Genomic DNA, 25,811 nt, shown 5'->3' on the forward strand with positions numbered 1-25,811 from the left:
GGATTTAATAAACGAAAAATCAATATTTAACATACCATAATATTATGGATTTCTACATACATTATTGCGTTACAAAAGGACCGTGGATCATTTTATGACTAATGAACAGTCTTAAAAATGTTGAATATTGATAAAATTTAAGCGTTTGTCTGTTATTTTAAAATATTTGTATTTTGATCAACGTTTTCACTATTTCCACAAAAAATATGTTTTTTGCCATATTTTTTTATTTATCTTACTTTAAGGCACCACGTATCACAAGCATGTTAGCATACATTGGTTGAATACTTTACGCTTAAGACACAGTGGTAAGTCACTTTTGAAATTAATATTTAGATACCCAAAATGCGTTACAAGACAGTTTGGTTCTGGGAGAGATAGACGTTATTATTGACCTGCACTATTCGAGTGCCATTGGTAACGATCGCTTTTGGTTCAGCAAAGCAGTTTATCTTTACTTTTGTTTTCGAGACATTTATATCTAAACCTAGTTTGCGGATTTAATTTGTAAGCACTCCTGCATCCCATTCTAGAAATCATTTAAATTGTTCGCAAAGATAACAATGTGGTCGGCAAAGCACAGGTGACTGTGTTCGCCGTTAATGGCGATTTCACTGTTTTCCCAGTCAAGTCTACTGAATAGAGTTACGGTGGACAATCAAATGAACGCAAATATTAAAATTTAACTATTAATTTATATTATAAAATATGGCTTGATAATTTAACGTAATTTTACATGTCCAAAAATATCCATGTGCTTCAATAAAATCATATTTGGCAATGAAAAATATTTTTTTGATAATAATTTTAACATTTTTTGGTTGGGAAAGAATAGACATTCAGAAAATCATACATAAAACTGTCATAATATCTATATATATATTGAGGCAAATACGGAACGCAAAAGGTTACAATTTCTCAAAGAATACAATACAAGTCGATTACAAACTAAATTGAATAATTTAGCGAATATATTTGACTGAAATCTGTTAAATTTGATAAAAATTAAAGATATTATAAGTGTGTTGACAAAATAATAATTTGAAAAAATACTATAACCACGGACATTAATTATTTGATGTACTAAATGAGGTGTAATTTTCAATTTTAATATTACATTTAAGTATACAACGATACTCTTTTATAGTATTAATATTATATTGTAAGTATATGGCCATTAAATGTTATAATTATTTCATATATCTAGGTTTTTCCTATATAGTTTACATATTAACTAAGCTAAGCTGGCAAAGATACCACAATTCTTCATTTTCTACCTTTACACAGCACTCCGGTTCTTAATATAATATTATTAGTATGGATATGGCTGTATAAAAAAGGCCGATTACTTCACATCAAATTTGATGTGTTGCGTGCAAGCATACCATTTTTGTTTGTAATTTATATCAATATCACGTATATTATTATATCAGAGTATCTCATTTCTGTTTTTAGAAATAGTAGGTAGGGTTAATGATTCAGTATAACTGATTACGTTTAAGGCCCGTTTCAGACGGGACACTAGTGTCGCGCTCGATATACTATAGGAGGCCTTTGTATTCGAATAAATGGGCCTTTATATTATGTTTATGAACGTCCTAGAGCTAATGAGTCAACGCGTGTCCTGTATACTTTTCCGTCGGCCGCTACATTCTCAAGCCGCCGATACACTTGTTTTTATTACCACAGCCAGTTTTATCTTCTAATTTATAACGCAAAATTATGCGTTGACTCATTAGCTCTGGGCGTCCATAAACATAATACAAAGGCTCCTTTATTCGAATACAAAGGCGTCCTATATTATATCGAGCGCAACACCGGTGTCTCGTCTGAAACGGGCCTAAATGTATAATCTATAGAATGTCGCCACCAATAATTAATGTCGTTATAAATCCTACAAGAAAACTTCATTACTTCAACTATTTATTTTATATGGGCATTAATAAGTCGAAACATGGTCACATTGAGGTATTATGAGAAAATTTGAAGCAACGAAAAATTCCCGCTCTATGCTGACATTATTTCTCCACCAACGAATCGCCTTCGCCCAAGGAATTGTTTCTGGAGTGCAGGACAAGACCTGCTATAGATTGTGAGCGAGCAGGATGCCTGGAGACTAGCTAACATTTATTAGGCGTGATAAACTCCAGTTGCGAATTCGGCATGCGCTTATAATTATAATGCATTAGTGGGATTTGAAAGTGTCCCCACTCTTCGAGTGTAAAGGCAACTGGAGGAGTTTCAGCCATACATCAATCAGGTCATACCGGAACCCGTTGCGTGCATTGATACCTTGCTGGTTCCACTATGACCTGTTATATTACTAGTTCTGTGATTTTGTTTGTCATTTGGACATGCTCGTCGAAGGTCAAAATTGAGTTTTTATTGTATTTTCAAACCATGATCCTGGACACTCCTTAAACGTTGTAGATAATCTATTTATATAATTTTGAAGCCTTATTATTTTATATAGTTATTTTAAACATTTGATGACTGCATAAAGTATTTTTGTTACATTAAATAGTATTCTTTTAAACCTCTCGCTCTAATGTTTTAGAATATAGTCATATTTCGGTACATAACTGTGCAGTGGTGTTAAGATTTTTTACATTTATTAATTTTTAAACGCATTTATAAAATCATTAGTATAATTTATTACGAGATAATTTTTGTAAAATATTCACGATAAAAAATTATATTGATAATCTCTGTGATCCCAAATTTGACAAGAATTAGGCATTTTATTATTCAAAAAATCGGCAAGATTAACACATTTGAAGATGATTCTAAAGATATTTATTATAAACTATGTCTTTGACCATTCAAGTGTGATAAACATCTTATGAATAATGATTGCTTTATAATAATTATTGACCTAAGAATAAGGTAGTGTTTTTTTTGAAATACGCCATTTCTTTTGTCATTCCCTAGTGGTTAAGCTACAACATACGGCCGTAGCCATAAATTGACAAACTATAATTAAAGAAGGGAGTAAAATTATGTTAACGCGCGTGTTTCAACATATTTTCATTGGTTTATACGTGTAAATCTGATACTTGCATTTGTCAAGTAATTATTCCAACACACTATGTAAACAATATAATCTTTATTAATAATTTTTGACAGTTATGGTAATCTGGTAAACCTCTATTACCTACATCAAGAGAAATCACCACTCCCTCCACTGTCTTAGTTTCAACACGCGCGTCAATATCATTTTACTCCCTACTTCAATTATAGTTTGTCAATGTATGGCTACGGCCGTATGTTGTAGCTTAACCACTGGGGAATGACAAAAGAAATGGCGTATTTCAAAAAAACACTACCTTATTCTTAGGTCAATAATTATTATAAAGCAATAATTATTCATAAGATGCTTATCACATTTGAATGGTAAAAGAAATAGCTTATAATAAGTATCTTTAGAATCATCTTCAAATGTGTTAATCTTGCCGATTTTTTGAATAATAAAATGCCTAATTCTTGTCAAATTTGGGATCACAGAGATTATCAATATAATTTTTTATCGTGAATATTTTACAAAAATTATCTCGTAATAAATTATACTAATGGTTTTATAAATGCGTTTGAAAATTAATAAATGTAAAAAATCTTAACACCACTGCACAGTTATGTACCGAAATATGACTATATTCTAAAACATTAGAGCGAGAGGTTTAAAAGAATACTATTTTATGTTACAAAAATACTTTATGCAGTCATCAAATGTTTAAAATAACTATAAAGAATAATAAGGCTTCAAAATTATATAAATAGATTATCTACAACGTTTAAGGAGTGTCCAGGATCATGGTTTGAAAATACAATAAAAACTCAATTTTGACCTACGACGAGCACGTGGGCCGTTAATATTTGTCTCGAAAACGACCTGGCAATAATTATGAGTAAGCCGGATCTAGCTTGCATCTTACTCTAACTAATAGTCAGCGCATGACGACTTACTCTGTCCGCTCAGACATGAATTTTTGGTATATTGCAAGCTTTGGGTTGCAGATACCCTTAGGGTCACTATTCCAAGAACGCAAATTTAGTTTTACAGCCAGTGCAATACGGGTGAAATTCGGGAATCCATGTTAACGGTTTTAACGCATTATACCTACAAGGAAATATTATAAGACGATATTCGTAATATCTTCTTTTGTGGTACATTTTTAAAATGACACTTGTATGGGAACTCCTCATCTAGTAGTATATCAATGATTTACCTTTACTTTGTCCGTACGTATACTTCAAACGTTTAGACTCAAAATGATATATTTTTTTAAGTTTCATCTCGAAACATACACACACAAGCGCATTCAATTCGCACACAAGCAGCGAAAAGCACGTGCCATGTGCGTGCAAACAGGCCCACCCCAACGTAAAGCCCGCCACCGCGCCGGAGCGTAATTAATGAGGGGGCGGCAAACAACACCGATCGGAGCGCCACCTACCTCGCCTCGTCAAAGACTAATGCTTCATTAGTTGATTAGCTTATCACATCTCGTCTAAATTTAAATAAAATATCACCACTCTAACGAGGTGTTTTACTCGGCAATTAATAAGTTTGCGGACGCATTTACTTTCGGTTGACTTGTATTGCTGCCGAGGCGGAATGAGTTGTGTTTTGCGTTGAGTGGCAACCCTTATAAGTAATCAAATTATTTAAAGGTATAACATAATATTCGCTGGTAATAAATCTTAATTTAACGGTGTTAACTGTCAATTCTTGGAGGGAAAATATTATGGTAAAATAAATACAATATCTAGCACTTAATCAACGTCATTCAATAACATTCACGCCCAGTTTTGTCTGCTTAATTAAAGAAACATTTTCAGTTGTATCGTTTTGTAACTGATTTTATAGTAGTTCATATTAATTAGATTTACTTGACGGTATTCCTTTTTTTAGCAAGAAGTAGGTATTTATTACCACGTTTTTTTACCAAGTTTTTCTTAGCTCGTATTCTTGTTTGTCCGGTGGTTGTTTATCCAGTACAAATCTTGCAATCGATTTTTAACTAACTTCCCGACTAGCTAGATATTTGAAACTTTTAGAATATATCATAACACGATGCCAATCCATTCTTTTAATACTTTTAGCCATCTTTAAGTAGAATTGAATTCATTTTCAGTTAATTCTATTTTGTATGAAAAGTTATTTTGGAAGAAATCCGTAATCCAATCCACTGTTATTGGTTGCTAAGGGTGTGGTCCTAGCAACTAAATTATTAATATATACGTGCGTTACTATGGAAATCAAAATGACAGTTCAGTATTCTGTATTTGTTTGTTTGTTGCAAAATAGCAAAAAGATGATTTGTTGACAATTGCCTTATTTGTCCTAAATTATTAATTACATAGAATTGTCAACTTTATATGATTCAACAGAAAATTTAAAAACGTGGTATGTAAAAAGTCCTTTTTATCTTGTAATTATTTTTATTAATGCATTCTGCCAGGCAAAATAATCAATTAAATTGTACTATTTTTAACACTGATTATTCTTATAATATTTTATTCAATTATTTGTATGTGTAAATATTTCTAAACATGTATTTTGTATTAGTTGACAATGTCTCTCTAATAATAAGTGAACAAATTTGAATCTGATCGTTATTAACAAAATATTATATTAATTGAAGATTACATTTTCTATTGTATACATTTACATATAATTTATTAAAAGTAAATGATTTCCGGTCGAAGCGAACTTTTAATAAATTTTTGTACGTAAAGTAAGTACCTGCATAGTTATAAACATTTATATTATTTATTATAGTTAGGTACATAGTAACAATCATACCACATAATCATGAATTCGATAGTTTGGCAAAAAAATCATGACGTAGTAGAGCGACGCCGAAAGAGAGAAAACGATGCAATATGCTTCATATAAGAGCAGTTGGAAATAACAACGGTAACAATAAGTATTTTTCGCCGTGCACAGTAGAATAAAACGTCGCAATATCAAGGTTAAATTGTTTCACAATAGTTAGTTAAGCTGGCGCCACCGACTACACAGGTCCACGGACGACTACATAACCATCATTCAAGAATATCTATCTCGAACTCTCTTTCTCCTGTGGGTCTATTCTATACACATCGACCGCTACAGTGATAAATATTGTCAAACTTAGGGTAGGTTTGTATCAAAGTATTAGCACTTATTGTAACAATTACAATAAGTTAGTTGTATTGTTGCAATAAATGCTATATTTTAACAGCACCTCTCTTGCTGCTGTTAAAATATAGCACTTATTGCAACAATTATAACCAACGTATCGTTATTGTTACAATAAGTGCTAATACTTTGATACAAATTTACCCTAAGTTTGGTAATATTTATCACTTTAGTAGTTAATAAGTATAGAATAGACCCAATGATGGTAATATTCAACCTTTTTGCATCTCTTTGACGTTATCACCCCATTTCCTCCAAGAGTGGCCCAGGGGTTCGTGTACCTACTCAAATACATATTAAAAGTAATTAAATATTTGTAAATAACTAAATTTATGTGTCATTTCCGACATGTATTATTATAAGAAGATCTATAATAATCAGGGCTCGAAATGGACCGGAACGCACCGGAGCGCCGTTCCGGTTCGTGACATCGATAAAATTATCGCTCCATCTCGTGGAAAAAATATTTTGACCGTCTTAGCTAGATAGGCCATGTAATAGAAAATGTAACACATTTATTTTTATGAAGTACACATAAAATTTGATAACTATGTAATATCTTCAGAAAATTGTCGAGCGCTCCGGTTCGTGAACTTTTCCATTTCGAGCGCTGATAATAATAGACGTATGTAAAAGTCTACTGCTAGATCATTCACTAATTACTAATCTGTGTTTCTTTGTTTCCAGCTATGCTATGGTGCGAGTTCTCCAGCTCTGTCTGATCGGCGAAGATTCCCCACTCTCTTCAGAACCCATCCATCAGCCACAGTCCACAACCCTACCAGAATCACCCTGATGAGACGGTTCGGGTGGTCGAGGGTCGCTATTCTACAGCAGGCTGAAGAGGTCTTCATTTCGGTCAGTTAACTTCAATATCATATTTTTCCTTTGCAATGTTCACTAAATGCCTCGCCGTATCTATAACATCTGTGTAGACAAAGTTTCATATTTTTGGGTAAGAAATATCATAATTATTTAATGTTCGGCTTGTAGGGATATTTGTACTGTTTAAATATAAATTATCACATTTAAGTAATGGAATGATAAATAAATCAGTAGCGAGTAATTCAGTTATAAAATAATGTATCGATAATATTTTAGTACTATTATAAAGACTCAGAGAAAGGTTTCATCTATATTCAGGCCAGTTTCCAAAATATATATTTAATGTCTACATTTTCTTATACTCCGTGCCATTTTCTTTCCTCGTAATACTCCCTATTACTATCTATTGCCACCCCCACAATGACAAGATGTGTAAACATTCGCTGTGTAAATACACAAAATCCAGCGAGGAAATATTATTTCAACGAAAGGGTTATATTATTACGGTTTCTAGGAGGAACAAAAACACGAGTTCGTGTGTACCAGTTCTTTTATGGAATGATCGTGGCGTTTATTAGACTGTAAGGAAACTCTGCTGCTTAGAGTTGCTGTCGTATTGTTACAGGGCATTGTAAAATTTATTTACGACGCCACTGCTGTAAAATTTAATTTTTTAAACATTTTGGCTTGATTATTTTTTTAAATAAATTCGATTTATGGTCGATGTATTTGTTACAATACAATTGGTTAAAATTTATTGGTCTACAAATAATGTATATTTTAAAACAAAAATTAAAGCAATTGTAAATAGGGGTTTCTAGCTTAACGGTCCACATTCCCACCGTATTTTCAAAGCATTAGCCTGAACATTCCTTAAACGTTATAGATAATCAATTTATATAATTTTGAAGCCTTATTATCCTTTATATTTATTTTAAACATTTGATGACTGCATAAAGTATTTTTATAACATAAAATAGTATTCTTTTAAACCTCTAATGTTTTAGAATATAGTCATATTTCAGTACATCCATGTGCAGTGGTGAAGATTTTTATATTTATTAATTTAACCATTCAAATATGATAAAACATCCTACAAATAATTATTGTTTTATAATAATTACTGACCTAAAAATAATGTAGAATTTTTTTAAATACTACCTATAATAAATATTTTTAGGTCAATAAATAGATTATCTGCAACGTTTAAGAAATGTTCAGGGTAATGCTTTGAAAATACCATAAAACCTCAATTTTGACCTACGCGGCGCACGTCCCCCCTTAAGCTACAATTGAATATACTGTACCGATATTTTACATTATAAAGTTATTTTAATAATCAATACGTACATAAGTACTTCCATATTATTTCTAAACAAAAAATATTATACCCATCATAATAATAAGATGATGCGAATTTGATTATTAAAATCAATTTTTCAACTTAGTCAATCATATAGAATTTAAGAATAGTGTTTCATAATGTTATGTATTCATATCCAAAATAAAATTTACCTAAATTTCTATTTAAATTCAAACGAAATTAATACAAAACTATAATGCATAGTTGTTCGAAATCCGTACACAATATATTATATACTACTCTGAGGGCTGTCATTTGCGTTACTAAATTCTAGCACAAGTGTGCCCCTCTAACGTTTTATGGCAATCAAGTATAACTAAGCATCTGTAGTTAGATTATTTTAACGGCGACAATTATTCTGCATCTCACACTTAATTCTCATATGAGATTATTTAATGAAAAATTATATTTTTACATAAAATTTCTTACAATTCGATGCACATTGAGACATTGACGCTCGCAGTGTGTTTGGACTGTATCATTGCTAATATTTATTCACAATACTTCGCGTCGATTTCAATGATATTTCACTAGTGCAGTGAAGAAAACATTATATGAATACAAAGGAATTTGTTTTAAATGGTAATCGTGTAAAAATCAATGTCTTTCTTTCACCTTTCGTACTCAAGCAGCTAAAATATGTAAACACCCGCAAAAAAAATAACACAAACATTCAACTTATCGGTGTGACGTTTTACGTAAAATATGTGGTTCAGTCATAGCTTGAACCCTGGCGTTTTTTTTTTTAACAACGTTTTTATTAGCTTGAATTCTTATTTGTCCGGTGGTTGTTTATCCAGTATAAATCTTGCAAACGATTTTTTACTAACTTTCCGACTAACTAGACATTTGAAACTTTTAGAATATATTAGAACACGATGCCAATGCAATGTTTTAATACTTTTAGCCATCTTTAAGTAGAATTGAATTCATTTTCAGTTAATTCTGTTTTGTATGAAAAGTTATTTCGGAAGAAATCCGTAATCCAATCCACTATTATTGGTAGCTAAGTGGGTGGTCCTAGCAACTAAATTATTAATATATATTATATATACGTGCGTTACTATGGACATCAAAATGACATTTCAGTATTCTATATTTGTTTGTTTGTTTGTTTTTTATTTAGTTCATATCAAGTACAAGTTGAGCATAATAATTGAACAGAAAATTTAAAAACGTTGTATATAAAAAGTTCTTTTTATCATGTAATTATTTATTTAACACACTATGCGTATTATTTCAATGTTTACTGGCTACCCGTTACTGCTCTTTACTTGTGCAAATGCGGTGTAGTGTAGGACTTGCTATCCATGTATTAAATCAAATTATATATTATTTAAATGGAATTATATATTACCTGCCTACTGGTAATACTAATTTGTAAATGACAGTAAAAGCTGAGTTCATTTGTTTTAAAAATCTTGTATAAAATGGTATCAAAATACATAATGTACATATTTCAAAATTGGAAAGGTGATATTGAGACATTTGAAAACATACCTTTCATGATTTGAATATTAATAAAGTACATGCATATTATCGTAAACGCGAAATATATTATGGTGCATGTCGTCTACTATCAAGTGACGTCACAGTAAGCTCCCGCTACGGGAAAAGGTATGTATTGTCGTTTTTCTTGGTGTTTAAAATGTTATCAGGCTGACTCTCTCATCCCGTAGCATATTTTGAACCTTTAAACGAACATTGTCAGTTAGAAAAATCTTCCGAAATCACCAGAACAACAATGAGGTCACCTCTACTGCACTGCATCAACACTTGCAGGACTCAATTAACGTTATTATCATCTTCTACATGCCTACACTTTTCGACTGTCATGTTAAAATCACGTTTTTTTGTGTTTAGCGGTTGGTAATAATATGTATTTTCTATAAGAATGTTGTCATATCGCAAATATTTTTAACGTACACACACGTAGAAACTGTTAAAATAATTGAAATTAGCATGAATAATTAATAATAATTCAAATTACTAATACATTACAGTTGACACTAGGGAATCCAATACCGAGCCAAAATTCTGATCCCGGGATTTCTGGATTACAATTTGACAATCCCGGGATTGGCATTTTTTCCATTGTTAACATAAAATTTTTATATTTACAAATAACATTGATAAAATCGGTCAAAAATAAATCTAGTATAATTTATACTATTTAAGACATTTATTGTTAATATTGTATACGTTCAATCTTGGAAATACACAAGTTTAATGGAGTATAATATTGTAATATAAATAATAATGTGAATTTAATATGAGATTGCTGTTTTTGATAGTAAAGACATAATGAATGGATTAGCGAGATTTAAAATAGTAAAGCAAATAATCATGGCGTACTTATGGCCTTTCCGCATCATCAATTAAAATTAGTCAGCCAAATATGAAACTGCCGTAAAACGTATGATATCATGGTAGAATTACTTTGTTAATAGTGCGAAGCATTGTTTTTTTCCAATCTTTCTCATTTTTAATAATTCATGTGAAAAAATAAAATGAATCGGCAACCTACACATGGGTATAAATCAAACTTCATTCAAACTCAGTTTATTTCTAATGTACTTAGTTATTTTTTATTAAAAGTATTTTTTCTGTTTTATTTTCGCATTTATTTTATTTTCCATCAATTGATAAAAAAAAATCAACCCCGAAATCCCGGGATTATGTTTATCAATCCCGGGATTCATAGGTATCGAAAATAGCTCGGGATCCCGGGATTGGAATCCCTAGTTGACACTATTCATCAGTGTCGTTCTTCAGTGAATTTACAAAGCTGGTGAAAGAAACAATGGACTAAATTTGTCGCCGCGACAGCGTGACAGTAGGCGACATATAGGCGACGTTCACCTCAATTTGATCACAACTTTATAACTACAAATTTTAGGTTGTCGCCGCATGTTCTTCCTTCTTCTTTTCTCGACGTTTCGGTATCGTTACAGATGCTATTTTCAAGAGAGAAACCTCTGCAACGAGCCAGAAACGTCGAAAAAAGGAAGGAATGGTTTTTTATCAATTCTACGTATTATTTATTTCACAATTTTCAGATTTTTGCATAATACCTAGTCTAGTATTGTCTGTCTAGTTTTCCACAGGCGTAACATTTTTTTTTTTACAATTTTTGCATATTTTTTTTATTATACCGAAAAGCAATTTCGTATAGCCGAGTTTCGTTTCACGGGAAGCGTATTAAGTTTTATTCCTTGTTCGCTTTTATTAAAATTATCCGCAAAATACCGAAGACTTTGCGGGGGACGTCGCGTCGTAAAAAATCAATCGAAGGAAATGTAATATTGAAAATTTAAGTCCATAAAGTGACGCTATAAAAAGTCATTCGGATGCCAAAGTATTTCGATGAAACAATATGTTTATGGAGGCGCGCGGATGAAGTCGAAAGCTGAGCTCTGCCGAAACAAACAAAAAAACAACACATCACATAGAATGTTATTATCTTTTCTTTGAAGTCTTACGTACGCCATTTGATACTTAAGCTTGTATTTTATGTTTTCTATCCATCCCTCAGTCGTATCAACCCAATCTTCAATAAAAGGGCGAATTGAGATGCTTGTGTACATTGTAGATACTCCTCAGTAAGAGAAAATATCGTCACTGTTCTGGCAGAAGACACTAATTCGAAAAAATGACATATTGAGTTAGTTATACCAAAATGTTCCTTATTTCAAACTTTACCGTCTGGAAACCTTCTCAATAAATAAACAGTCTTTATTTTAAAGTCATTCTTTTTACGATTACTTAATAAACTCACATGATAGACCATTTCAAACATTTTAACAAGTCAAATTACTCAAAACTAGTATTCTCCAGTTACTGTGTTCTGCCAGAACAGAGACGATATTATCTTCTGGTGTTTTGACAGTTTTTCAGTGAATCTCTCTCAGTAATCCGCCACTCCAAAAACCAGACATGTGTCCAATTAGTGAAAGCGGCGGACTATAGTGCATATATACAAAATATGGTAAATATTAAAACCGGTAGGTATTTAGTAAAAATAGTTTTTTGAGAAATTATTTGTTTTATTAATAAAAAAAATCAAGTAAGTATTTATTAAATTAAACATATCTGTAAACTAAGTTTATTAACTAAACATTAAACAGTAAATCACTTGACACTACCAGTTGTTCAGGCTGATATTCTTGAATGGCTTAGGATTCCTGGCTTTCTCTATGACCAAAAGCTTCATTTTGTGTGTCCCGGTTGCATTAGAGCACGGCACAATTGTTGTGATGCGGTCCTTGGGCACTTTCCTCCCTGGTATATTACTTTCTTTGCGATGAACGTACGTTTTACCAAAGAGAAGTTTCCAAAATATACCCGTCTCATCTGCGTTGTATACTTGTACGCAGCGGACTACTGAATTTGTCAATCGAATACCGGCTAATTATAGAGCTTGATTTTGTGCTTTCAACTAGTAAAAATGACGGCGGATTATAGTAGTTGTCGGATAATTGAGGGGCGGATTACTGAAAGTGTACTGTATTTCAATACGTCGTACCTAACTTAACCTAACAAATTAATGTCCTTCCTTCTTTCCACGCGGTCTATAATTAGACTTACCATTACTATTTTTTTCTAATCGAGGACAAAATAAAACAAAAAAAATGTAAATAAAAAAATAAATAGGTCATTTTGTCAAAGATTTTATTCGTTTTTTTACTTGCAATAACTGACATGACAATAACAAAAATATACTAATACATGTAATATGATGTGACGCACATAGCTTATTGGTAAAGCACATGGGCACGAATCCCAGGGGTGTGGAATGTAATCCCGCCAGGCATATTTTTTTTTAAAGATTTTTTTCTATTAGAAAGTTTATATTATACTCAATAAAAGAATGTGACATTCTGAAATCCTGTGAATTATTCGTTGAATAATAAAATAGTTAATTAAATTATTAGCTAGTGCAAGTATGTGTTACATTCCCAAATTGTCCCCATTTGGGGATGTCTCTGTGAATCTGGAAAGGCCCAAATCGGTATCAAACCAACAAATAGTAAGGGTTGATCACGAAAATAAATAATAATAAAGCCGGCAATGCTGTAGATCACGACCGTTCAAAAATATCTGCAACGTCGCCATTGTCGCCGTTTTCGACAACGCTTCTCGCTGGGGGCAAAACATAAGATGGCGGACAATACGCGCAAACGGCCAGACAGTAAACATTGTTTACTCGCGCTACGCATAAAATAAATTATTAAAAATGTAACTATTAGTATATATTAACCCAAATAAAACTCGTCGTTTCTGGTCACAATTCGGGTGTGTTTTTTGTCCACCTCCAAGTCCCGAATCCAGACGAAAACAATAAAAGAATAAAAGTGACAGCGTGTTTTCACTTTCGAAAATGGAGGGAAATGACATATGTTTGTACTAAAATTTGGAGACATCCTGACATTGGTTAGTAATTAAGATAATGTAAGATAAACAAACCAAAAAAAATAATGCAATTTAGAATGCGCTTCTCAAACTTTCCATCGTAAATTGAAAAGAAGTAACTTAATTATATATCTATCAATCGTCTACTATCATTATTCGATCAAATAGAGACATAGGTCGGGATACTCAGAAATCACCATATTTTGTAATACCATATAAGTTGACCAAAGACGACAGATATAATATTATATTATTGTACGTGTCCCAAAATTTGACTCCCCATAAATCTCGAAACTCAGGCGATCACACTGACGGACCAATATTGTAACCTAACAATTTGCGTTGTTTTTTTTGAGAAGAAAATATTTTCAAGTTTTCGACAAAATTTTTATCATAATTTTACATAGCAATATTACATTTTATAAGAAGTCTGACATCGCCATTTTTATGATTGTTATATCGAGAAGTAAGTCTAAGTCATCTTCAGAATAATAATACGAGAGTATACATTTTGTCTATTACTGAGATAGATTCTTACTGCAATATATTATTTTCACTTCCATGAAAATGTCATCACTTATATCCGTTTGTCGACACCAATACAATACAAATAACGAGGCTTATTCAGTGACCATGTGTTCACGATAGATTAACCATCGGGTTATGTTAAGGCGTAGGTATCGAGATCAACAAACGAATTCAGTGTTAGTTATTAGAATATTGTAAAACTAATAATATCACATTCCTTTAATTCAAATAAGGTTGTATATTGTATTATATTCCTGGTCATCAATAACTATTTTGCAAAATTAATATTCTTGTCTTCACATACCTATATAAAATAAAAATATAAATTTTATAAGAATATTAATATTAAACATATATAATTTTGAAAAATACTTTTGAGAATAAACACATAATTTATTTTTTCACACAAAAATAAACGCACTCGATTGGATTCGAACCACCGATTGTTCGGTTATCAGCCGAACGCACTGCCTTTACGCCACAGTATGATACTGCAATCGCAACGATTATATAGTATAATATTATAGTTTAGAATTGTTCCATTGCCTAGGCAGCGAATATGAAACGAAAAGTTCCGTAAATATGGGTACCCTAGGATTTTTTTCCAGTTGCCTATTACAGCCTACCTCCCTTCCACACGCACCCTTCACCACTGTTATCTATTTGTCTATATATTATTTAATAAAATTTGACTGTATGTATGTTTGTCAAAAGACGTTAGTTCCATATTGATGAAACTTGCACAGATTATTGGAAATTGGATTTTGTTTTCCAATATGTATTTGATACAAAGCAAGGACGCAATGGATTCGGAGATGGCAATTATGAATATTCCTTGTTATTCACATATTCTTTCATTTTTTATTTCACGTATACTATCGCTTTAGCGTAGAATACGCATAAGGTATCATTTACATCAGTTAACCGATGCGTCCTGTACCTGATGGCTTATGATACCAGCAATGCGTACATCCAAGGCCTGAACAAAAACGATGCATGAGTGCGAGTGAGAAAGTATTCGGCACCCTTACAATATCTACGACACGCGCTAGAGTAAAATAAAAGGTCTACATATCTGTGAGCTAGTTTCCAAAAGTATCGCCATCAAATCGGGGCGAAACGCTTCACATAGCGTCGATAGCTTGCGAGCTTGAGTTGCTAAAATTGATATTTTTTGTATTAAACATAAAGTCAATGGTAAATATTTTTAGTTAATTAAGTAGAAAAGATGGTTCTGTGTGTTGTCTTAAAATGTGGTAGACGTACTGATAAGCAAGAAGATGGTATTACGTTTCATAGGTAAGTTGATACATGTTCGTGATAATTTATTTGTATTTTATTATATATTTTAATATCAGTGACTTAGTGTTTCTTTAAAATAATTTAAATTATGGATATCTTTACCTAATGGTTGCATTTTGACCGCTTAAAAATACTATATAACGTAAAAAAATAGAAAATTATATTTTAATTTTGAGCGTCTAGTGCGAGCACTTTGGGCGAGCACTAGCGAAATGGTCTATGGTCTCGAACATTTGTCGACGAATGCGTTCGCTCGCCCACAAACCAAACGCAAGGCACGCGGCTTCATTTAGCAATGCAACGGGTGGTGTCTAGATGTATCTATAGTCTAAGCGTACATCGCTTTTCAAAATCGCTATAAAATGAAGGAGCGTCAACCTAGTCAGTGGAATTTTCTTCTCATACAAGAGTCTATAACACATATTTATAATTATACAAGCCTATGTATCTCTGTGATTTAATATAATATTCAATCTTACGTATTGGATTATAGAAGTTATACTTCTTTTGGCGCATTTGGAAAACAGATCAGAGTGTATCTTTGGCGTGTGACGAAGTTGCGCGCGCCGATGCAACACATAATATATTATTATGATTATATTCATTTCGGTCTCCAGGGTACATGCGCACGCGCATAGTGTCATTTAATTATTCATTCAATACAAGTAAACAGCACGTGTTATAAACATAACCAATATTGTGTCTTAACAAATATATATGTTTGTAAACAAATTTCTGGAGACTGTCATTCTACACTGTTAACTTATATTCATAAAACTTTATTTATATTGGAGTGTATATTTATTTTTCATTGTAAAGATTGTATATCAAGATTTGAGGCTATATTTCTGTAAGTTTTATTTATGATTAAAATTATATATCAATAAATAAATAAATTTTGCGAATGTTATGTTTGTAAATTATTAAAAACTATATTAATTTGATTTTTTATTAATTCATCATGTTCTGAATCGATTATAACCGCTGTATGGCAAAGATAAGTTTTCGTCCAATACAATAATTAAATTACAAATTAGCATGTGCTATATGAGACACAGGCGAATCACGTATGTTTTCATCAACCTAATCCACTGCAATATTAATAGACTCAGGTAACGGCTTATTTTTTTTGTTACGCTAAAGAAGTATTACTTCTAACGCGTGTACATAAGTATACACACCGATTTTTTTATTTACTATTTATACAGAAAAAACATTATACAATTTCGTAAAAATATATTATTCATAATTACAAGATCTACCCAGGTATTGGAATTTGTTGAAAGGCAAAACCCATGTCGCTAAAAAAGAATCTAAAAAATACTTACTGCATCAATTAAAATTGCATGTATTCTATCTTCAGTGGACAGTATCATTTTTATAAATTTCGTTTGTGGCGAATACCAATTAATGATATAAACTTTTAAAAAATGTTCTACACAAGAAACCTGTTATTATTTATTCTCAAATTTATATATCCATTCTAATCTTTTATTATTTTTTTATTTCCTCTCGAAATCTGAAAGTAATAGATAATAAAATGTGCCAAGGATACAAAAAACATTAAATAACAATATTTTCAGTTTATTTTGACGTGGTAATAAAAAAAATAATAAAATGCTTATTGTAGCGTTATTTGCAAGAGGGGGTTTCCCTTTAATACCCAATGAAAATGAAAACGTATACCTCAGAACGTGCAAAAAAAGCCTAAATGCTGGACTTACAGCCGCCCGGATATTAAAGTTTGTTCCCGCTCAGCTATGATAATATTATGTATGGAGAGTTACATTTTGTATCGGTTTTTCAACTTCCCCTACTATGGGGGAAAGGTATTTCGTACCAATGAAAAAAAACCTTATATTTCCTTTGTATGGTTAGCGAACAGATGGAGTTTTTTTTGTTGGATTTCTCGTTTACAAATGAATCGAATGTGGCTTTTTAGCAACAATAAAAAATACTGAACGGCAATAAACTTCTGTTACTTTTTTGTGGATTGTCCAGTGTATCGATATGAATTTATCAAAAAAATTTACGCTCAATTTTTAGTATCACATTACGCATTAAAATTGATGGCTTTATTCAAATCGTGGCTGCGTTATTTTTTACTGTTTTATTCATGCAACTAAATGATAAATTACCATTTCCGTTGATAGACGGAGCATATAGCACAACAAAGTGTGTATTTATCTTTGCTTTCCGCTGTATTGCCACTCGCAATCCTTGCATCAAGTAGCGACCATTCTTGCGTTTTCTTATCTATAAGGGTCATGGCCCCCACATCCTGAAGCGGGCCCCCAGGCCAGGATCTTTGGCGTCCCCCCTACCTATCGCTAAGATTAAAGGCCGTCTGACGCTCTACTGTGGTATGAATGTGGAATACCAAATGGTATTCGAGATCAAATAAAATTCAGTGTATTTTTAGCGATTTTTAACACAGAATTATAGAGTCGCCGAATGTCAACACACAGCAACCAAAAATTGCATCGTACTTTTTCCATAATCTAATAATCTAAGCGTACAACCATATATTTTAAAATGGTAATAACCTGAAGTGGAATAGCACCGCAGGCGAAATTTTATCATTGTTTTTATTCTCATTTATCTGGTCGACCCGTCATGCCGCCAGCCTCCCCTTGAGCCCGGGCCCCTAGGCTAGAGCCCTGTCAACTCCCCCTTGTGGGGGCCATGATAAGGGTAGCGTACTAATTTATTTCGATTTAGCTGAAAAACGTGGCGAGACTATTAGTCTCAATTTCGTCTGCATTTTCATCAATAAAAATATCGAACTCTAGCATCCTGCAAGGTCCCAAAGTATACAGTATGTAATATGCTGGCAAGAAATAAAACAGCCCCCACCGATTCTTGAAGACTCCGTGTTGTTTATACTTAACCCACTAGTGTATTTGTGTTTTCTCAGCGTATGCCAACATTCCATAGTATTTATCGGACTGTGTGCACCATATAGATGGTGTTTAGTGTTATTTCTGAATGCCGGAATGCATTTGGCTTGAAAATAATGCCGCAAAGATTCTCTTGAGGCATCGAGCCTACGTGACTGACTGAGATTCATCCTCGTTATGCGTTCGTTTCTGAAAAATCTGTCGCAAGCATTAGCTCTCCTCTCAAAGTTTCATGACTCGCTACTGTAAATCACCACTGTCAAAATACATCTTCTTCTTCTTTGACCATGTCCAATTTTACATATAGGCTTTCACAGAGTGGAGGGTTGAATAAACAGATTTTTGTTTTTATGAGAAATGGATATTAGCCACTTGCTCAAACTATATGGTCCATACTCTCACTTCAAACACAAATTAATAAACAATATGTGTATTTTTCCAGACTCAGGATTTAAACCTGGGACCCACAACATTATAAACCGACACGCACATGCATTGGAAATCTAATAGAACCCACGACCCAAGAATTTTGTTAAAATATTTATCAGCTCCACAATAAGTCACACAGTTAAATTACACTAGTTGTAGTAGTTAAATTATTGTCTTAGACTTGAAAACAGCACAAAGTTATATGTGTTGCTAAATTTTAAAACCCGCTATAACACTTTTTCATTAATTTGAGAAAATCCATAAAAACTTTTTGAACTAAAAAGGTTTTTGAATATTACAGTATCAGTATACTATGTAGCGGGAATTGATATACACAATGATTTTGTTTCATAAATGACAGTCAATCATAGCGGATTTTAAAAGATGCGATAAAATTTTCGTGAAGAGATTTTAAAAATGAATCCATTTTTTTTCATCTTAATTATTTCAAAAAAGTGTTATAGCGGGTTTTGAAATTTAGCGACACATATATTGATTTTCTTGAACGGAAATACTGGTATCAGAAACTAGTTTTTTGCATTGGACTAATAGATTCGCCATCTACTTTACTTTTCGACTTGGTTTTCTATCGTTGTGCCCGACTCCTCTTACCCATATGTCAAACATTTAATTACGAAATCAAATAAGATTTGCATCTGCATTATATTCTGACACATTACCAGTGACGAAGGGTGACTTTTGGAAAGAGGTAGGCTGTGGAGATCTGATAAAATGAACACACTTGTCAGATATACCTACTTACGAGAAATAAGAAGATAGTACGATATTACTATTAATGAACAGAACAGAAGAACACACTAATGACAACGACACACTAATTTAATGAAACTTCAAAAACTCACTGACGACATAAAATAAGCGATCAGTTTAAATTACATATTTTTTCAAAACATTTATACACCTCAAAAATCATTAGATAAAAGTTCTTCTTATTTTTAAAAAAAGTCCATATTTATTAATATTCGATTAAACACCATAGATTTTTTTTAATTATCTAATTATTAACTATTTCGTTTTAGGCTCTGCGATCGGAGCTTACCTTATTCATACAATATTCGATAGACTAAGCAAAAATTGAGAATTATTTAAAACATAATCCGACCTTTATTTACGTCAAGACAGATGGCGCGCTGTGGTATGTTTTTTTAAAACCTTTTCAGATGGTTTTGTAATTTTATTATCTGTGTATTAAATCATTCCTACACATACGGCATCTCTCGTTGGCAAAATAAATTATTTTATATTATAATATATTATATTATAATCAAGTGATTATATAAAAAAATATGCAATTAAAAAATATTTTTCTTAAGAAGGAAGGTAGAGTCTTCGCCACTGCACATTACTAACTACTAATAATATACATATATAATTATGATTCTAACGTTGATCTTTGAAGGGATCCGGTATGTATTCAGTATCTAAACCTTGGATACTAGAGACTTTTAAAAATAAATATTTTTTATTGTTGTTTTTACTGTCTGAAATAAATTAGAGCAATATCATAATATTACAGAGTAGTAATTAACCCTTACATGGTATATTTAAAAACATTATATGTATTACACGTACTGGGGATAAAATTATGTAAAGTTAAAATACATTTTTATTTTCTCAACAAAACTAATTTGTACCAGAAAGTAAAAACAAGTAAAATATTATTCATAATGAGCAAAGAAGCGAAATATTACGTACATGAAGAGAAAACAAAACAAACAACTTACGGGCGAAACAAAAAGTAGGCTTCGCAGGAGCACTAATACAACCACTCCCTTAAATTCTTGTTCACATCAACTTTGAAGGACCAAGTTTTACCTTTGCCCTTAATAATATAAGAACAAACTTTTATTTCTGTTGTGTTTAGTTTTTTTTCACATTTCGTTCGTTAATTAGACGACATACCTACTTAGTAAGTTTGCGAGATTTAGCAAAGTTTTTTTTTTAATAATTTATGTCCCCTTATAAAAGGTTAGAAAATATAATTACTTAAGTATTCACGGCCAAATTTTTTCACCTCTCAACATTTTCAAGGGATTTTTTTTTGAAATTTTAATATACTTTGATATTTAATTATTAAAATTATTATACTGAACCTGGTCATTAAACAGATAATATATTAATTGATCGATATATTCTATAGTCGTTATAACGCATTCATGGTTTAATAAAATTATTAACTTTGTATAATTTTATAAGTTTAATTCTTAGACGGAATAATATTATTTATAATGTTAAAGCCTAAATATTTATCGACTCAAAAAACAGTCTGTAATCGTATTTTAATATCTAATGTTTATTCTTAATCCTTGGGCTTTTTACACCAGATGAAGAGAATAATTTACTGCCACTGAACAATTTCAGTTTTATATTCCATAGTAGATATTGAAATTTCTCATTATTTGCGAGATTGGTTTATTATTTCACTAATCTCGAGAAAAAACCTCTTATTTTTATTTCTTTCGGCCGAAAAATGTTTTCTCTAGGGAATTTAAGAAACTCGGAATCGAAGTCTTTATAATGTGCCATGATCTACTACTACAAATCGACACAAAGTGGCGAATAGGCTGGATTTTGTTAAATTATAAACTATTATAATCGTTGTTGCAACTCAATCAATTCGCTAAAATGTATTTTTTTTTCTTTTAGACTGTCGAAGACTTAGAAGCACGCTGCAAAGAAGCTGGTATCGAGATAGTGACGAGGCAGTCTTTCCTATCAGACCCTGGTGATGCAGTCCGAAACCTCAGGAGACAGGATGCGAGGATCATCGTCGGTCTCTTCTACGTGGTGGCGGCTAGAAGGGTTCTTTGCGACTTGTATAAACATCAACTATACGGCAGTTCATACGTATGGTTCTTTATAGGTGAGCAATATTATTTACATTTAGAGCTTTTGAACTAAAATATGCCCTATAAAATTTGTAGAAAGTAATTGATAGTGACGCCCACGGTGGCCGCGCAGCTTAAGCGTTGGACTATAGCGCCGTGGGTCCCAGGATCAAATACTGGGTCTGGCAAGTACACATATTGTTTTTCAATTTGTGTGTGAGTCAGGGTATGGACCTAATAGGTTGAGCAAGTGGCTGACATCCATTTCTCGTAAAAAAAAAAAAAAAATCTGTTAATACAAACCTCTACTCTTGGAGGCCCATATGATCCTATTAGGATCGGACATGGTCGTAAAAAAAATTGTTAGTTATTATGGTCAATTTTCTTATTAGAATAAGACATTGTCATGAAATTTTAAGTTCATATCGTTATACACAAATATGGTCACCATTTAATTAAATTAAATTGGAAACCTTTCAAAATCATGGCATGTTGAAATTCCAATAATCATTTAGACTTTTATTATATTTAGATACCAATCCTCCCTTGATATGTCGAAATATTGACATGTCACGATTTGATTGTCGGGCATATTATGATATAAATGATTTTATTGTAAACTAATTTAAATAATAGGAAACAAAAATTATACCTACCTATGTATTCATATAATTTAATAATTCGATTTTTTATTCAAAAATGAACTCACTCTGAATATATCGTTATTTATTGAATATACCCAATTTTACGTAACACGCCAGCGCCATAAATATTAAAAAATAAACATTTGATATGGTATTATTTTTGCTACCAAAAAACGTAATATCTATGTTTGCAAAATAGTTCACAATAAATATATTTTACAAATAATGTTTGTATTTAGTAAATTATAATTAATTTTATAAACATACTTACATACCACATAATCGTGAAGTTTGATAGTTTTAATAGAAAATATGACATAATTAGAACGACGCCGAGCGATGAAAAACGATATAATAGTCTTCATGTAAAATCAATCGGAAATAATAACGGTAATAATAATTTAATAATGCAATTCGTGCGCAGTAGAAGAAATTTCAATCTGCGCAATTCCATGGTTAAATTGTTCAACCATAGATGGCTTCCGCCTTCGTTATGGCAATACTTTGTGCGTATCAAAAAGAAAATGTGGGGTTAGGTAAGTTACCCTGCTACAAAATGAACATCTGTTTTTTTTTTTGGGACAATTGGCATTAATAAATAGTATAAATTGGAAAAAAATCCAGATGATTCCCGAATTAGAGTAGTACAATAATAATTGTACTGCATGTTAAACTACTATGCTGTTTGTGAATAAATGGCAATCCCTCGAATCCGTAAATTGAAAAAAGTGTGTATTTGCCAGATCCAGGATTCCAACCTGGGACCCACGACGCTAAGCCGCGCGGCCACCGGCCCAGTAATATATATTTTTAATTTAGAATAAGATTAAAGGTTTTGCAAATATAACTGAAAATTCACTCGTTACTCCCATAAACAAGTAGTTATGTTTACCGTAACATGTGGGTCTATTCTATACTTATCGACCGCAGCTAGATAGATGCTGTGCTGTTAAAATATAGCACTTATTGCAACAATAAAAACCAACTTATTATAATTATTGTTACAATAAGTGCTAATATTTTGATACAAACCTACCCTAAGTTTGATAATATTTATCATTTTGGCGGTCGATAAATATAGAATAGACCCAATGATGACATTAAAGTATAACTATATGTAAGGGCTTAATTTGAGTATTACGTCATGTCATTCATGGAACGAGGGATGCGGAGGTCTGGCCGACCATCAATTCGCGGTACTATCAAAAAAATAACAACTCGATGGCGCGGATTGATGGACATGCAACACCTGCGCACACTCCTCCGGGTAATATTCCCATATCTGAACCATCACTGAAGTATTCACCTAAATTTTGTTATACTCAGCATTTGCGGCGTCATACTGCTCCTGCACATCTATTCTATACACAAGACTATCTAGGGTAGGTGTGTATCGAAGTATTAGCACTTATTGAAACAATTACAATTAGTTAGTTGTAATTGTTACAATAAGTGCAATATTTTAACAGCACCTCTTTTGGCTGTGGTCAATTTTAGAGCGAGATAGAAAGTTTCGACTATTTAGACGGCTAATAACTTATTGTAATTGTTACAATGTGGTAATACTTCGATACAAACCTACCCTAGATAGCTGCCGTAGCTGCTGAAAGCAGTCTTGTGTATAGAATAGATGCGCTGAAACATTCCTAGGCATATAAATTAGTGGTGCTTTCCACCCAAACATAAAGTCCCGTAAAACGCCCTATTAAGACGGGGGGGTGGGGTGGACCCATTAACTTCAATTCTTTATCCTGCGATTTGTGGCTTCGTTATTTTGACATCAAATATATGAAAATGTTACAAATATTTGTAAAAAGTTTTGTTTCAATGATTCTACATAAATCATGCAATGATATTTTTTGAATAGGTTGGTACGAAGACAACTGGTTTGAAGTGAACCTGGAACGCGAAGGCGTGGAGTGCACAGCGGAGCAGATGAGGAAAGCTGCAGAGGGCCACTTGACCACCGAAGCGCTCATGTGGAACCAGAACCAACATCAGCCGACCATCTCAGGGATGACTTCAGAAGATTTCAGGTAATTATTTACTTATGTACTTATTGAGATTATTATTGTCAACCCAAGTATATTGGAATCATTCTACAGTGCCACTACGAGCAATATATATATACATATATTGATATTTATATATTAAAATTATAGTGATATATTATATATCACTATAATTTTTATTACACTGTATTATATTTCGGTAGAGGTGGACGAGTGGAAATGAGTCTGCTTATAAAACCGTAAAGTCTAGAAAATTCACACACGTATTTTTTTCAATGTATGTTAGTATAGGTAAATCAGTATACAGTGGCACTATGGACACGGTAAAAGCACTATGCAGTTGTAGTGGTATTGTTTGTCAGCATAGAAACAAGCATTGCAGAAAACAATTCTAATACTCCCGCGAGTCGCTTATGGTGCCTCTGTAGAATGATGTACCTATAAATACCAGGGCATGTAACTAATAGTTTGAGCAAATGGCTAACATCAAGGCCGACTATGATTGCGAGTTACGATGATAGTGCTAGTTATTGATTATTTTCGAATGCAATGCGAACAGGTTACTGTTCGCAAATGAAGATTTCCGATTGAAATTTCGTTCAAACTAATCAACGTATTACTATGTATTCCAATATGAAATCATTTTTCCAAACAGTTTAATATAATGTACTCGAAGTTTCAATTTAAAGTTTCAACGTTAATTTCTCGGAAAAGAATACATTACTTCGTGAAGTGGCTACTATCGGAATCAGATTGTAAAGTAAATGATAAAAATAAAATAAATCACTTTAATTGAAGTTATACTTCTTTTAGTGTTTGGGAAATCAGATCAGAGTGTATTTTTGGTAACACATAATTTATTTTTTCACACGAAAAAAAACGCACTCGATTGGATTCGAACTCCACCGATTGTTCGATTATCAGCCGAACGCACTACCTTTACGCCACGGTATGGTACTGCAATCGTGACGATTACACAGTATAACATTATAGTTTAGAATTGTTCCGTTGCCTAAGCAGCGAATTTATTATTTTTCGGCCATTTGCAATTCCTTATGTAAACAAATGATTAAACGTCAGAGTGACAGTTGGTACTTTAAAAATAAAAACAACGAGAAAACCATTATATAATTTAGTAATATAAGTGTATAGAAATAAACCAACGGCGTTCCAATAAGCGGTCCTTTTTCTTGAGTGTGTAATTTAACAAGATAATTAAGAGCTAGTCAAAGAATCTAGTTTATCACAAGTTTTGTTTTTGTTTTTTTATATAACTTCTAACGCGCGTACATAAGTACACACACCGATGTTTTTATAATATTTTATTATTATCTCATCGTATTTATACAATATCATCACCTGT

The 25,811-nt window shown here is 32.2% G+C and overlaps 1 protein-coding gene across 1 annotated transcript in view; it reads left to right on the forward strand.

Annotated features, from left to right (window-relative positions):
- GABA-B-R1 (gamma-aminobutyric acid type B receptor subunit 1) overlaps window positions 1-25,811 on the forward strand; it is a 615,543-nt gene that overhangs the window by 523,084 nt on the left and 66,648 nt on the right. Inside the window, exons 6-8 of the mRNA XM_085946509.1 lie at window positions 6,872-7,042; window positions 21,611-21,827; window positions 24,304-24,472. Coding sequence (XP_085802635.1) covers window positions 6,872-7,042; window positions 21,611-21,827; window positions 24,304-24,472 — 557 coding nt within the window. The remainder of the gene's footprint in view (window positions 1-6,871; window positions 7,043-21,610; window positions 21,828-24,303; window positions 24,473-25,811) is intronic.

This window comes from Rhyacophila brunnea, unplaced genomic scaffold (genome assembly GCF_057557595.1).
Source record: "Rhyacophila brunnea isolate RB1 unplaced genomic scaffold, BYU_Rbru_1.0 scaffold_2, whole genome shotgun sequence".
Taxonomy (NCBI): Eukaryota; Metazoa; Arthropoda; class Insecta; order Trichoptera; family Rhyacophilidae; genus Rhyacophila; species Rhyacophila brunnea.